A 13,959-nucleotide genomic window follows, 5' to 3' on the forward strand; every position below is an offset into this window, starting at 1 on the left:
GTTTTTTTGCGACACCACGATATAAACGATATGGCATAATATGAAACGATAGGCTTTTTATATCGTCCATCCGATATATATCGTCATATCGCACAGCCCTATTAGGCTGCTGTCACTTTAAGACCTGACGTACGGACCTCTATATAGCCGATATACACAAAATCTGAGTAAAATGATGCTCAATACGCACAATCCCACGCCGAAATTCAAGCCCTGTAACACCAACAATATTCATCCGGAACAAATTAAATGAGTGAGTAAAGGGACTCGGGTTTGCGAGAAAGATCAGCTGTATTGTATATCCTTTCAGTATCGAAAAATCGATATATTTGACAACACTAGATTTGTACTTGGTTTTTATTTCAGATGCCTTTTTAAAACACTACAATTGAAAAATGTATATCATATAAAATTCATCCCCGCCAGCGTGGCTTGTGGGAGTGACTGCGTTACACGCCACCGCTGAGATACACCCGCGTTTGGTGGGTTTGCGGGTGTTAATGTCAAGCCCTGGTAATAACCTGGCAAACACAAACTCACATAGTGATATAGGTGCATACAAACTTTTCAGATTTTTTAACCCACTATCACTATTTTTGTTGTTGTTGTTGCATTTGTGACCATTTAATCACAGTCTGGAGCTCAGATGTGAATGTTAGACGGCTAAACAAACGTTCTTCGGTCTGTGAGACAGCTGAGCGAGGTCTGCCGAGACCCAAGAGAGATGTTTGAGCTGTCTTACAGCCATCCCGAGTGATGTTACAGAGTCTTGTACACGCTCAGGTTGGTTCTGCGACTAATTGCATTACCAGTGGAAGAGTCACAGATGGCACATTTACTACTTGAGTGGAGATGAGAGTCTAGCGGATACCTTGGACAATGTTCTTGCCATTTACCTCTCGACTCCCTCGTTGGCTGAGCTGGAAAAGGGAATATGAAGATTGGTCTTGACCACTTGATTTATAATAATAACTCTAATCCAAATCCCTCTCAGGTGCCCAAATACAGGCATGGGGCGTACGAGCCAAGTTCTCCCACACTTTCAAACCTATCAGGCCTTTTAAATGGGTCACAAATTCTGCTTCGGCTCTGTAATTTATACACCTGGTTATTTTTACTGCGTTGTAAGTTCTGGAGTTGTTTCAATCCTTTTTTGGCTCCATCTGTCTTGGGCTACAGGTAATAATGACTGCTTTATTTTGTCTGAATCGTTCCAAACAACTTCTGACGCTATTGCACAAACACGTGTATCGATGGGATACTGTATGTTGTGTAATGATACTTAAGCTTTTAGTTCTCTATGAGCCAAATGTGCTGTTTTCAGGGCAGTCGTAATTCAAGTGCTTGATGGTTTGGCTTTTGACCTAAAGATCAAATGTGACCCTAAATAACGCTCTTAAACAAACCCAACTGAACCATTCTGAGAGAAAGGGATGGAAAGCTCTTTCTTTGTGGTTTGTGTATCATTAGGTAAATTAGGATGTGAACATGCCTACTTTTCACCTCTATATATTCAGGTTACCTTATTATGAAACCACAAATTTACCCATTTGGCATGCTGTGTCTTCTGCTTTTCCATAAGCATATTCAATATTTATCATTTAATGGTGATTTCCTTCAACAGGAAGCAATCAATCTCCTGGAGCCCATGACCAATGACCCGGTGAATTACGTCAGACAGGGCGCTCTGATCGCCTCTGCTCTGATCATGATCCAACAGTCGGAGGTCACCTGTCCAAAGGTAAGGGGAGTGTGTGACTTTGGGTTGTTGGGGTTAATTATTTGGCTCATGGGATTAGTAAACGTAATCTATATAAATGACCACTGATAATGCTGTAGTTACACCACGTCATGCCACATTTTTCAGTCCTTGCCTGACAGCGAAATGTGACAAAGCTACAAAATCACTGCTAATGCTAATATATAAATATGTGAACTGCATGTTGGACCAATGGGTTTCCAATAAATAAATGGATGGATGGAAGGATGGATATTATCTAGAGGAAGTTGGTTGAAATTATGTGGGCTTTAGAGACTACACAGACTGAAAATGAACTATAGTCTGTCATTTTACTGTTTATTGTAGATACTAGTACACACCTAAAGTCATAAATATTGGCCTTTTATAATTTCAGACTCCGTCCAATCATTTCTACAGTGTGGTTGTGTTGTCACGGTACATGTTCTTGTTTCTTGGGGTGATTTTCCTTCAATTTTTACCACATGATTATTACTGGGCTGCAAATTTAATGGCCACATGAAAGTGAAATTGATTTGAAAATCAAATCCCTGTTTTATGGAGTAATAAAGAGCTGGAGTTGTAGTAATGGCAATCGTTTGTTAAATATCCCTTACGGGCACACTTTGATTCATGCTAGCCACGTTTTATGTGCCTGGGCTTAAACTTTGCGGAAAGAAAGCAGATTATGAATTACAACAGACATCAGTATGCCTCTGCAAAATATTGAAAATATCTGAATTCAAAGCGAATTAAGTAATTTCACACTTGAATCCATGAGCGTTGCCATAAAAGGACGTGAACGAAGTCAAATCCCTTAGATACCATCTTTTAATTACTGTAATTATAACAAGTCATTAATGCAGCATAAGACCAGAGCCGTTTATTTAGAAAGTAAATGTGGTCAGATTTCACTTCTTTGAGATTTGCTGGTATATTGTTTCCTGTTCTCGCTAATTTTTTAATTTAAAACGCCTGTGTCCGTCCACAGAAGTGGTGTCAGAGATCAGCTGTTCATCGCCTCTGTTTCCACAGGTGAACCAGTTCCGGCAGCTCTACTCAAAGGTGATCAACGACAAGCATGATGATGTGATGGCCAAATTTGGGGCCATTCTGGCTCAAGGCATCCTGGATGCAGGTCAGTACCAAATGTGGAGAAATGCAATACAATAAGTCAATACAAAAACAACTAACAGGTATTAGGACGAGCGTAAAGAGGGCGCTTGAGGCGTGCACAAGTCAGCAATATTTCTGATGATTTATTGGCGTGAAGTTTCGTGCACAATGACAAACAGGAGCGCAACATTCAGAGATTGAAATTAACACCCTCCAACTCGCCAAATGCGGGTACAAATGAACTTATATGTTCATTTTTATGAACTTATATGCTTGAACTTATATGAAATATGCAACTCGTGAGTCCTCATGATATATTAAATACAGCGTATAGCGCAGAATCTGCGCATTTCTGGCTTACTTGAACACACACGTCACTAAGCAACAAATAATGGCGCGCTTGTTCACTTGCATTGAAGTAATAGCGAATATTAAAAAGCATTTGGTGAACAGAAAAGACATTGTTATTTTCCAACATCGTACATGTTCTGTGTGCTGTATTGATCTGTCCACCTAAAACACATTTTTGGTTAAAATCGATTCCCTATTTTCGTTTTCGAAACTTGTGTTGGTTGGTCCGATCGATTGTGAAATCGATTTTCGAAGGAAAAGTTCTGAGATTCTCCTTTTAAAGCTGTAATTCTGTTAAGTCAACTGGTAAATATATCGATACATTTGGAAGTATGTAGATTTGTCTATTTTCCATTTTTACTTTCTGAGTCTCGTCTCAAATAACTCGATGGTTGGGTGTTCAGTGGAAAATGCGAGGGTGAAAACAAACCTTTGTATGCGTGTCAAGGCAGGTACGTCCCGTTGAGGCTGTGTGAGATAAAGCACTGATAGGATCGTGACAAGAATGTGGCATTAGAAACCAGATAGCGCCACGTCTTCATGACTTTACAAGCAATCATTCACTCATTCCCAAGGGGGCTTGCCTATTAATATTGAAAGAATGCTTTGACCTTCAAGATGCTCTTGCTCCCAGCTTCCCAAATATCAGCTCGTATACCAACCCAAATACAGGTTAGCGCAGATTCAGGAGAGTATTTCACTTGGAGTGTTGTTTTTGCCCACGGTTAGTGAATTAGGACACACTGAGGCGATGTTGCATCTTAATGATCTATTTATTACCACTACAGCTCATAAATTGGGAATTTGAAGGTTTCAGTCAGGGGTCCATGCCTCAATACTTCACTTAAATACATGAGCCATGCCACCACAGGCAGACACAACTTTCCTACCACTTGTTAAATAGCTGTTTTACATAAATAGCGCTCATCATGGAATGCACCCATGATCAACTCATTTGATTTCAATAGACTTTGATGTTAGCTTGTTCCTAATGCTAATGCCACAATATTTCAATGAGCATAAAAATGGACAACACACAAATATTACAGTTTGACATCAGCATGTTGCTAAGCTAATGCCACAGTACTCCCAATACGCAATGAAATAGATTGCATAAACACATATTGCAAAATTGAATTTAGCTATGTACAGATTGGTTAACACTTAAGTTTAGGGTCCAATTCTCATTATTAAGTAGCTGCTTATTCTCATGCGTATTTCTAGGATATTGGCTGTTTATTAGTACTTATAAAGCACATATTAATGCCTTATTCTGCATGATCATATTCTACATCCCTTAATCCACCCGATACCTAAACTTAACTACTTTACTAACTATTAATACGCCGTAATTAGGAGTTTGAAGCAAGAAGTCATAGTTATTAGTTAATTAATAGTGAGAATTGGACCCTAAACTAAAGTGTGACCGAAAATTGCAATGTCTGTTGAAATTATGACATTTTGAAGTCTTTCTTAGTCTGGCTTGATTCATGGCCTGGTTTGGCGAGAGTTTGAACACTTGGGGTTTTGGTTGTCACCAATGATGTAAGTCACTGCAGTCAAAATAAACAATACAGGCCATAATTTCTCTAGGCAATTACAGTAGATGCCAACAGGAAACTTGCCGTCTAATAATTTAACGGGCTGTGACAAAAGTAAGCTATTGTCTGCGATGCCTTTCATTCTGAGCCAAAGCGATGCTTTAAACTGATGATACCATCCCCTCTCCCCATTTATCTTCTTTATAAATGCATTATGGACGTGTGCACACCTCTTCCCGTGCTGGCACTCATCCCTCACTCCCGGTATTGTCCGCTCAGGCAGTTTAAGGGTGGAGTCGTCTTTGGCCGTGACCTTTATTCTCATATTAACAGCCCGCTTCTGTATCGGCTCCATGTGCCGTACACCTCGACAGGGAAGGACATCTGCAACGCCAGTGTTTAATCAAGATATCCACACCTATGCCCTTCACCTTTCAGCCTCGCATGTGTGGCATCTGCAGCCTTTAAATATAGTGTAATGACACCAATCCAAGAGTTATAGTCCTGTTTAGCCAGACCTGTCCTGTTAAATATCAGTATAAAGTCTGGTCCACAGTGGCTATGTTTACATGCACAACTTTTGTTTCACTGAATTCATTCCGATTGATGAATCTGAACGTAGCGTTTATATGTCTCAAGCTTCAATTTGGAATATATTTTTTGACATGCGGACACGGCAGGAATATACAGTTTCCCACTGTTTGCGCATAATAGCCATTCTCCTACATTGGTTCTTTATTTGTTTTAAAGAGCTTAATATTTATCCATTTCTGGTCATAATTTGGAGACACTAGCTTACACTAGCTTACATCGACACCTTTTGGTTCAATCGGAATGAAATCAATCCGTTTGATGAATCCAAACACGGTGTTTACATGAACAATAAATAAAGTAATCGGGTTGATGTGCGCGTTTATGTCACAAGATTCAAATCGGAATTGATTTTTTGACATGCGCACACTGCGCGAATAAACTCGCTGTTTGCGCATAGCTATTCTCCTATATTGGTTATTTATTTGTTTTAAACAGCAGACTTAATCAGGGTGTCCGCGGGGTCTTAAAAAGTCTAAAAAAGTCTAAAATTTCAAAATCACAATTTAAGGCCTTAAAAAGTCTTAAATTTGCTGAAGTATTGTGTTCTAGGTCTTAAATAATTTTAAACAGGTCTTAATTTTCCTACGTCCTCCCGCAGCGCTTTGGAATGTTTTGGTTTTTTTATTGTGTGGTGTTATAGTTCCTTATTTCGCTAGTCCAAATATAATTCACTTTAATTAAGACTACAAAATAGACCAACATGCAACAGCCAATCAGCTTTGTGCATCCATCTAAGCTGTCTTCAGTACTGTTCAGTTTGAATAAATTAATTTACTTTGCAAGTAATTTTGAGACTCTGCATTTCCTTTGTACGTTTTTTTTTATGTCGTGATATAGGTCTTAAATTTAATTCATAATTGTCTTAAAAAGTCTTAAATTTGACTTTGTGAAACCTGCAGAAACCCTGTTAATATTTGTCCTTGTCTGGTCATGATTTGGAGACAATGAGCATATGAACCGTTTTGCCGCTGCTTATATTGATCACGCAGTAAAACCCCGCGCCCAAAACCAGTCGTCCGTGGATGAGAGTCTGAAACCAGGACTGGTGGGACGCTGTCCGGCTCCACTTCACACACGCTGAGGAGTGAAAGGAGAATTAGAGAATGACGGGACACTCATTTATACGACACTTTATTCAACAGGAAGAACGGCTCGTTCAGCACATCATACGTCATTACGCTATTTCAACGTCATTGCACATGCGCAGTCCTTACAAGCTGCGTTTACATGGAAATTGAAAAGGTCGGTTCATTCCTTTTGTAATCCGATCGAGAGAGCATGTAAACACTTGATCAGATTGAAAACCGAAACTGAAAGGACTGCGCATGTGCAATGACGTTGGAAACATTTTTCGTTAAACGCCATTTAAATAAACGAATTGCAATAAACGATTTCGAATGCAATATTTTTGAAAAATGCCCATCCCTAGTTTTTGCCGAAATTTCATTAATGTGACCAAATCTTTAGAGGAGAAAAGGGTGGTTGAGGAGCATTATAATAACACTCCATCTTTCTGATTGTTCTCAGGTGGGCGTAACGTGACGATCTCTCTGCAGTCTCGCACAGGCCACACACACATGCCGTCTGTGGTGGGCCTGCTGGTCTTCACCCAGTTCTGGTTCTGGTTCCCGCTCTCTCACTTCCTCTCCCTGGCCTTCATACCCACAGCCATCATCGGCCTCAACAAGGACCTGAAGGTAAGCAGAAATGTCCAACCTGACCTATACTGCAAAATGTGACGTCACCGTGGGACCACAGAAACGCTTGTCGTAGGATATTTGTATCTCCTGCATTGAGCCCTGTGTCCACCAAAGCGTATTTTTCACGCATCTGGAGTATTTTTCCAATTGTTTTCAATGGGAGCACCACATTTTTTAAAACGCCAGGAGCGCAACGAGGAGCTGAGCGTCTTTTTCACGCTGAGCACTCGCCGTTTTTTACCGGTCGCTGAGAGTTGAAGAAATGTTCAACTTTGGGTAAAACGCAGCACTCCTCACTGGCACTTTTACCCAGCCGTCCAATCACAGTGGAGGAGGGGCGGGACAAAAACCACACCGACCAACCGCCACATTCAGCTTGTACAACGTCAACAGACGACAACAACAAGCTTAATAACGGAACAAAATCATTTAAAACAAGAGCCAGAGCAAATACTTCATTTTATATAGAAACAAACAGAATCAAACCATCTGTGAAATTAGATACTAGTATTCCGTATCCAGTTATTCCGTATCGTAGCAATATCATCTCAACTGAAAAACACTAAGGTTCTAAAAGTCCAATGTTCTAAAATTCTAAAATCTAAGTTTCTAAAAATGCAAGGTTCTTTGAATCTAATGGCGCTTTTCCATTACCAGTACCAGCTCGACTCCACTTGACTCGCCTTGGCTCACCTCGACTCGGCTCGCTTTTCACTCCGTTTTCCATTGCAGAAAGTACCGCCACAAATAGTACCCGGTCGTCATAGCGACGCATTTCGTTCCTCGTTGCCCCATCAAGCTCTCGCTGGATCCTCTCTTCGGCAACCAAACAAAGGAATGTCTGCACCTCCTCGTTTGACCACGGCGTATTCTTCCGAGTTGCCATAATAATAGTAGTAAGTTTAGTAACTATCTCTGGCCAAACTATTTAAAAATGGCGGGGTTATTCTGGATACTCCATCTGGCGCGTGCAATGATGACGCAGATTCTCTGTGACCAATCAGCAGTCGGCATTGTTTTCACGTCACATTTTAGTATCGGCTTAGCTCGCCTCAGCTCGCTTAGAACCTCGCCGGAGGTGGTACGAAAAAAAGTACCCGAAAGCAGGTACAGGTACAACTTTTACACAGTGGAAAACCAAACAAAGGCGAGTCGAGTCGAGCCGAGCCGATCCAAGGCAAGCTGGTACTGTGTAGTGGAAAAGCGCCATAAGAGACTGCGCTGCCAAAGCTCTCAAGCGCCCACAGCTAGGCGTTTTCAGCAGAGCGCCTAGTGCTTTCAGCTGGCTAAAACGCTTTGGTGGACACGCGGCCTTAGTGTGGCTAAAGCTGAAATCCCCATCTGTCCAGTGAGGAAACTATTAATCCATGCTAGAAGCATTAGCAGAAGTTGCAGCATTGCTGTTGTGGTTAGCTCTGCGGTGTCCAATCCTCTTCTGCCACGGTCCTGCCGAGTTCAGCTCCAACACCAGTTAAACGCACTTAACACCAGCTAATCAAGGTCCTCAGGAGTACTAGACACTTCCAGGCGGGTGTGTTCAGGCCCCCCAGACGCAGGGTTGGGCACCCCTTGGGTTTGCACATTGGCAGAAGTAGGGAAAGCTGATGCCACCAACTCTCAAATTAGTGATGGGAAGGATAATTTTACTGGCTCTCATGTTTGATCTCGTCTTTGAGTAATTTCATTCTTTTAAGTGGCTTTAAATGTTATACTTTTAACAGCCATATTCCCCAAACACATCCAACTATGCAATCTTGATTCACATATTCAGAATTAAGAAATCATTATATAATGCAGTCAAAAATGATATACAGGGAACATAATTACTTAACCTTCCGAGTCTTTTGTTCTTTTGTCACGTGACAGACGCAGTGTTCATGAATCACCCATCACGATCTCAAATAAAGCTGTGTTCAAACCCTAGTGAACTTTCTTGCTTTTGGCCATATGGACCGTGTCCTAACTGTCATTGAGCCTCACGTGTGACCCTTGGGGATAGATGTACGGGGGCACCAACTTCTGGGGTCATACAAATAGCACTTCTCAAACTAAAGCACTTATGTCACAAGAGTATTTTAGAGTTTGACGTTTATGTTTCTAAGCTAACAGCGTAATAGTAGTCAGTAGTCAAATGTAATCAATACTTTTCAGTTTCTGATGAATACGTTCTGTCCTATTAACAGATGCCGAAGGTGCAGTATCGCTCCAACTGCAAACCCTCCACCTTCGCCTATCCTCCACCCCTGGAAGTCCCGAAGGAGAAGGAGAAAGAGAAGGTCTGTTTACCCGTGAACTCGCACACCTGACGGGACAAATCTCAACAAGAGACCGATTTAATGGCTTATTTTGTCTTCTGTCAGGTTTCCACCGCCGTTCTGTCCATAACGGCTAAAGCCAAGAAGAAGGAGAAGGAGAAGAAAGAGAAGGAGGAGGAAAAGATGGAAGTGGTATGAATGCTCAAAAATACATCTAGACCTGTTGCAAAGCACTTCCCGAAACCTTTAGTATGACATGTACCACCAAACACTTTATCACCTGATGCAGGAAACACATGCAGAGGCCGAGAAGGAGAAGAAAGACGAGGAAAAGGAGAAAGAGAAGGAGAAGGAGAAAGAGAAGGAGAAAGAAAAGGAAAAGGAAAAAGAGAAGAAGAAAGAGCCAGAGCCAAGCTTCCAGATGCTGGAGAACCCAGCGCGTGCGATGCCGGCCCAGCTGAAGGTCCTCACCATGCCGGACTGCAGATACCAGCCCTTCAAACCTGTGAGTCCAGCGCCGCTGCTTACACATAGCCTCAGATACACACAGCCTCAGATACACACAGCCTCAGATACACACAGCCTCAGATACACACAGCCGCTGCTTACACATAGCCTCAGATACACACAGCCTCTGATACACACAGCCTCAGATACACACAGCCGCTGATACACACAGCCTCTGATACACACAGCCTCTGATACACACAGCCGCTGATACACACAGCCGCTGATACACACAGCCTCAGATACACACAGCCTCTGATACACACAGCGTCTGATACACACAGCCGCTGATACACACAGCCGCTGATACACACAGCCTCAGAAACACACAGCCGCTGATACACACAGCCGCTGATACACACAGCCGCTGATACACACAGCCTCAGAAACACACAGCCGCTGATACACACAGCCGCTGATACACACAGCCGCTGATACACACAGCCTCTGATACACACAGCCTCAGAAACACACAGCCTCAGATACACACAGCCTCTGATACACACAGCCTCTGATACACACAGCCGCTGATACACACAGCCTCAGATACACACAGCCGCTGATACACACAGCCGCTGATACACACAGCCGCTGATACACACAGCCGCTGATACACACAGCCGCTGATACACACAGCCTCAGATACACACAGCCGCTGATACACACAGCCGCTGATACACACAGCCTCTGATACACACAGCCTCAGAAACACACAGCCTCAGATACACACAGCCGCTGATACACACAGCCTCTGATACACACAGCCTCTGATACACACAGCCTCAGAAACACACAGCCTCAGATACACACAGCCTCAGATACACACAGCCTCAGATACACACAGCCTCTGATACACACAGCCTCTGATACACACAGCCTCTGATACACACAGCCGCTGATACACACAGCCGCTGATACACACAGCCTCTGATACACACAGCCGCTGATACACACAGCCGCTGATACACACAGCCGCTGATACACACAGCCGCTGATACACACAGCCGCTGATACACACAGCCTCAGATACACACAGCCTCAGATACACACAGCCTCAGATACACACAGCCTCTGATACACACAGCCTCTGATACACACAGCCTCTGATACACACAGCCGCTGATGCACACAGCCGCTGATACACACAGCCTCAGATACACACAGCCTCAGATACACACAGCCTCATATACACACAGCCTCATATACACACAGCCGCTGATACACACAGCCGCTGATACACACAGCCTCAGATACACACAGCCTCAGATACACACAGCCTCAGATACACACAGCCTCTGATACACACAGCCGCTGATACACACAGCCGCTGATAAACACAGCCGCTGATACACACAGCCTCAGATACACACAGTCGCTGATACACAGCCGCTGATACACACAGCCGCTGATACACACAGCCGCTGATACACACAGCCGCTGATACACACAGCCGCTGATACACACAGCCGCTGATACACACAGCCGCTGATACACACAGCCTCTGATACACACTTCCGCTGATACACACAGTCGCTGATACACACAGCCGCTGATACACACAGCCTCTGATACACACAGCCTCTGATACACACAGCCTCTGATACACAGTCGCTGATACACAGTCGCTGATACACACAGCCGCTGATACACACAGTCGCTGATACACACAGCCGCTGATACACACAGCCGCTGATTCACACAGCCTCTGATACACACAGCCGCTGATACACACAGCCGCTGATACACACAGCCGCTGATACACACAGCCGCTGATACACACAGCCGCTGATACACACAGCCGCTGATACACACAGCCTCTGATACACACAGCCTCTGATACACACAGCCTCTGATACACACAGCCTCTGATACACACAGCCGCTGATACACACAGCCTCTGATACACACAGCCTCTGATACACACAGCCTCAGATACACACAGCCTCAGATACACACAGCCTCTGATACACACAGCCTCTGATACACACAGCCTCAGATACACACAGCCTCAGATACACACAGCCGCTGATACACACAGCCGCTGATACACACAGCCGCTGATACCCACAGCCGCTGATACACACAGCCTCAGATACACACAGTCGCTGATACACACAGCCGCTGATACCCACAGCCGCTGATACACACAGCCTCAGATACACACAGCCTCTGATACACACAGCCTCTGATACACACAGCCTCTGATACACACAGCCTCTGATACACACAGCCGCTGATACACACAGCCTCTGATACACACAGCCTCTGATACACACAGCCTCAGATACACACAGCCTCAGATACACACAGCCTCTGATACACACAGCCGCTGATACACACAGCCTCAGATACACACAGCCTCAGATACACACAGCCGCTGATACACACAGCCGCTGATACACACAGCCGCTGATACCCACAGCCGCTGATACACACAGCCTCAGATACACACAGTCACTGATACACACAGCCGCTGATACCCACAGCCGCTGATACACACAGCCTCAGATACACACAGCCTCTGATACACACAGCCTCTGATACCCACAGCCGCTGATACACACAGCCTCAGATACACACAGCCTCTGATACACACAGCCTCTGATACACACAGCCTCTGATACACACAGCCGCTGATACACACAGTCGCTGATACAGTCGCTGATACACACAGTCGCTGATACACACAGCCGCTGATACACACAGCCGCTGATACACACAGCCGCTGATACACACAGCCGCTGATACACACAGCCTCTGATACACACAGCCTCTGATACACACAGCCGCTGATACACACAGCCGCTGATACACACAGCCGCTGATACACACAGCCGCTGATACACACAGCCGCTGATACACACAGCCGCTGATACACACACAGCCGCTGATACACACAGCCTCAGATACACACAGCCTCAGATACACACAGCCGCTGATACACACAGCCGCTGCTACACACAGCCGCTGCTACACACAGCCGCTGCTACACACAGCCGCTGCTACACACAGCCGCTGCTACACACAGCCGCTGCTACACACAGCCGCTGCCACACACAGCCACACACAGCCGCTGATACACACAGCCGCTGATACACACAGCCGCTGATACCCACAGCCGCTGATACACACAGCCTCAGATACACACAGTCGCTGATACACACAGCCGCTGATACCCACAGCCGCTGATACACACAGCCTCAGATACACACAGCCTCTGATACACACAGCCTCTGATACACACAGCCTCTGATACACACAGCCTCTGATACACACAGCCGCTGATACACACAGCCTCTGATACACACAGCCTCTGATACACACAGCCTCAGATACACACAGCCTCAGATACACACAGCCTCTGATACACACAGCCGCTGATACACACAGCCTCAGATACACACAGCCTCAGATACACACAGCCGCTGATACACACAGCCGCTGATACACACAGCCGCTGATACCCACAGCCGCTGATACACACAGCCTCAGATACACACAGTCGCTGATACACACAGCCGCTGATACCCACAGCCGCTGATACACACAGCCTCAGATACACACAGCCTCTGATACACACAGCCTCTGATACCCACAGCCGCTGATACACACAGCCTCAGATACACACAGCCTCTGATACACACAGCCTCTGATACACACAGCCTCTGATACACACAGCCGCTGATACACACAGTCGCTGATACAGTCGCTGATACACACAGTCGCTGATACACACAGTCGCTGATACACACAGCCGCTGATACACACAGCCGCTGATACACACAGCCGCTGATACACACAGCCTCTGATACACACAGCCTCTGATACACACAGCCGCTGATACACACAGCCGCTGATACACACAGCCGCTGATACACACAGCCGCTGATACACACAGCCGCTGATACACACAGCCGCTGATACACACACAGCCGCTGATACACACAGCCTCAGATACACACAGCCTCAGATACACACAGCCGCTGATACACACAGCCGCTGCTACACACAGCCGCTGCTACACACAGCCGCTGCCACACACAGCCGCTGCCACACACAGCCACACACAGCCGCTGATACACACAGCCGCTGATACACACAGCCGCTGCTACACACAGCCGCTGATACACACAGCCGCTGATACACACAGCCGCTGA

At 45.1% G+C, this 13,959-nt stretch overlaps 1 protein-coding gene across 2 annotated transcripts in view; it reads left to right on the forward strand.

Annotated features, from left to right (window-relative positions):
- Positions 1-13,959, forward strand: part of psmd1 (proteasome 26S subunit, non-ATPase 1) — a 61,298-nt gene that overhangs the window by 41,771 nt on the left and 5,568 nt on the right. For both annotated transcript variants that reach the window (XM_056260507.1, XM_056260506.1), the window contains exons 18-23: positions 1,625-1,741; positions 2,774-2,876; positions 6,868-7,037; positions 9,224-9,316; positions 9,401-9,487; positions 9,585-9,800. In XM_056260507.1, the coding sequence (XP_056116482.1) occupies positions 1,625-1,741; positions 2,774-2,876; positions 6,868-7,037; positions 9,224-9,316; positions 9,401-9,487; positions 9,585-9,800 (786 nt within the window). The remainder of the gene's footprint in view (positions 1-1,624; positions 1,742-2,773; positions 2,877-6,867; positions 7,038-9,223; positions 9,317-9,400; positions 9,488-9,584; positions 9,801-13,959) is intronic.

This window comes from Rhinichthys klamathensis, unplaced genomic scaffold (assembly GCF_029890125.1).
Source record: "Rhinichthys klamathensis goyatoka isolate OS25496 unplaced genomic scaffold, OSU_Roscu_1.1 h1tg000009l_1, whole genome shotgun sequence".
NCBI classification, from domain to species: Eukaryota; Metazoa; Chordata; class Actinopteri; order Cypriniformes; family Leuciscidae; genus Rhinichthys; species Rhinichthys klamathensis.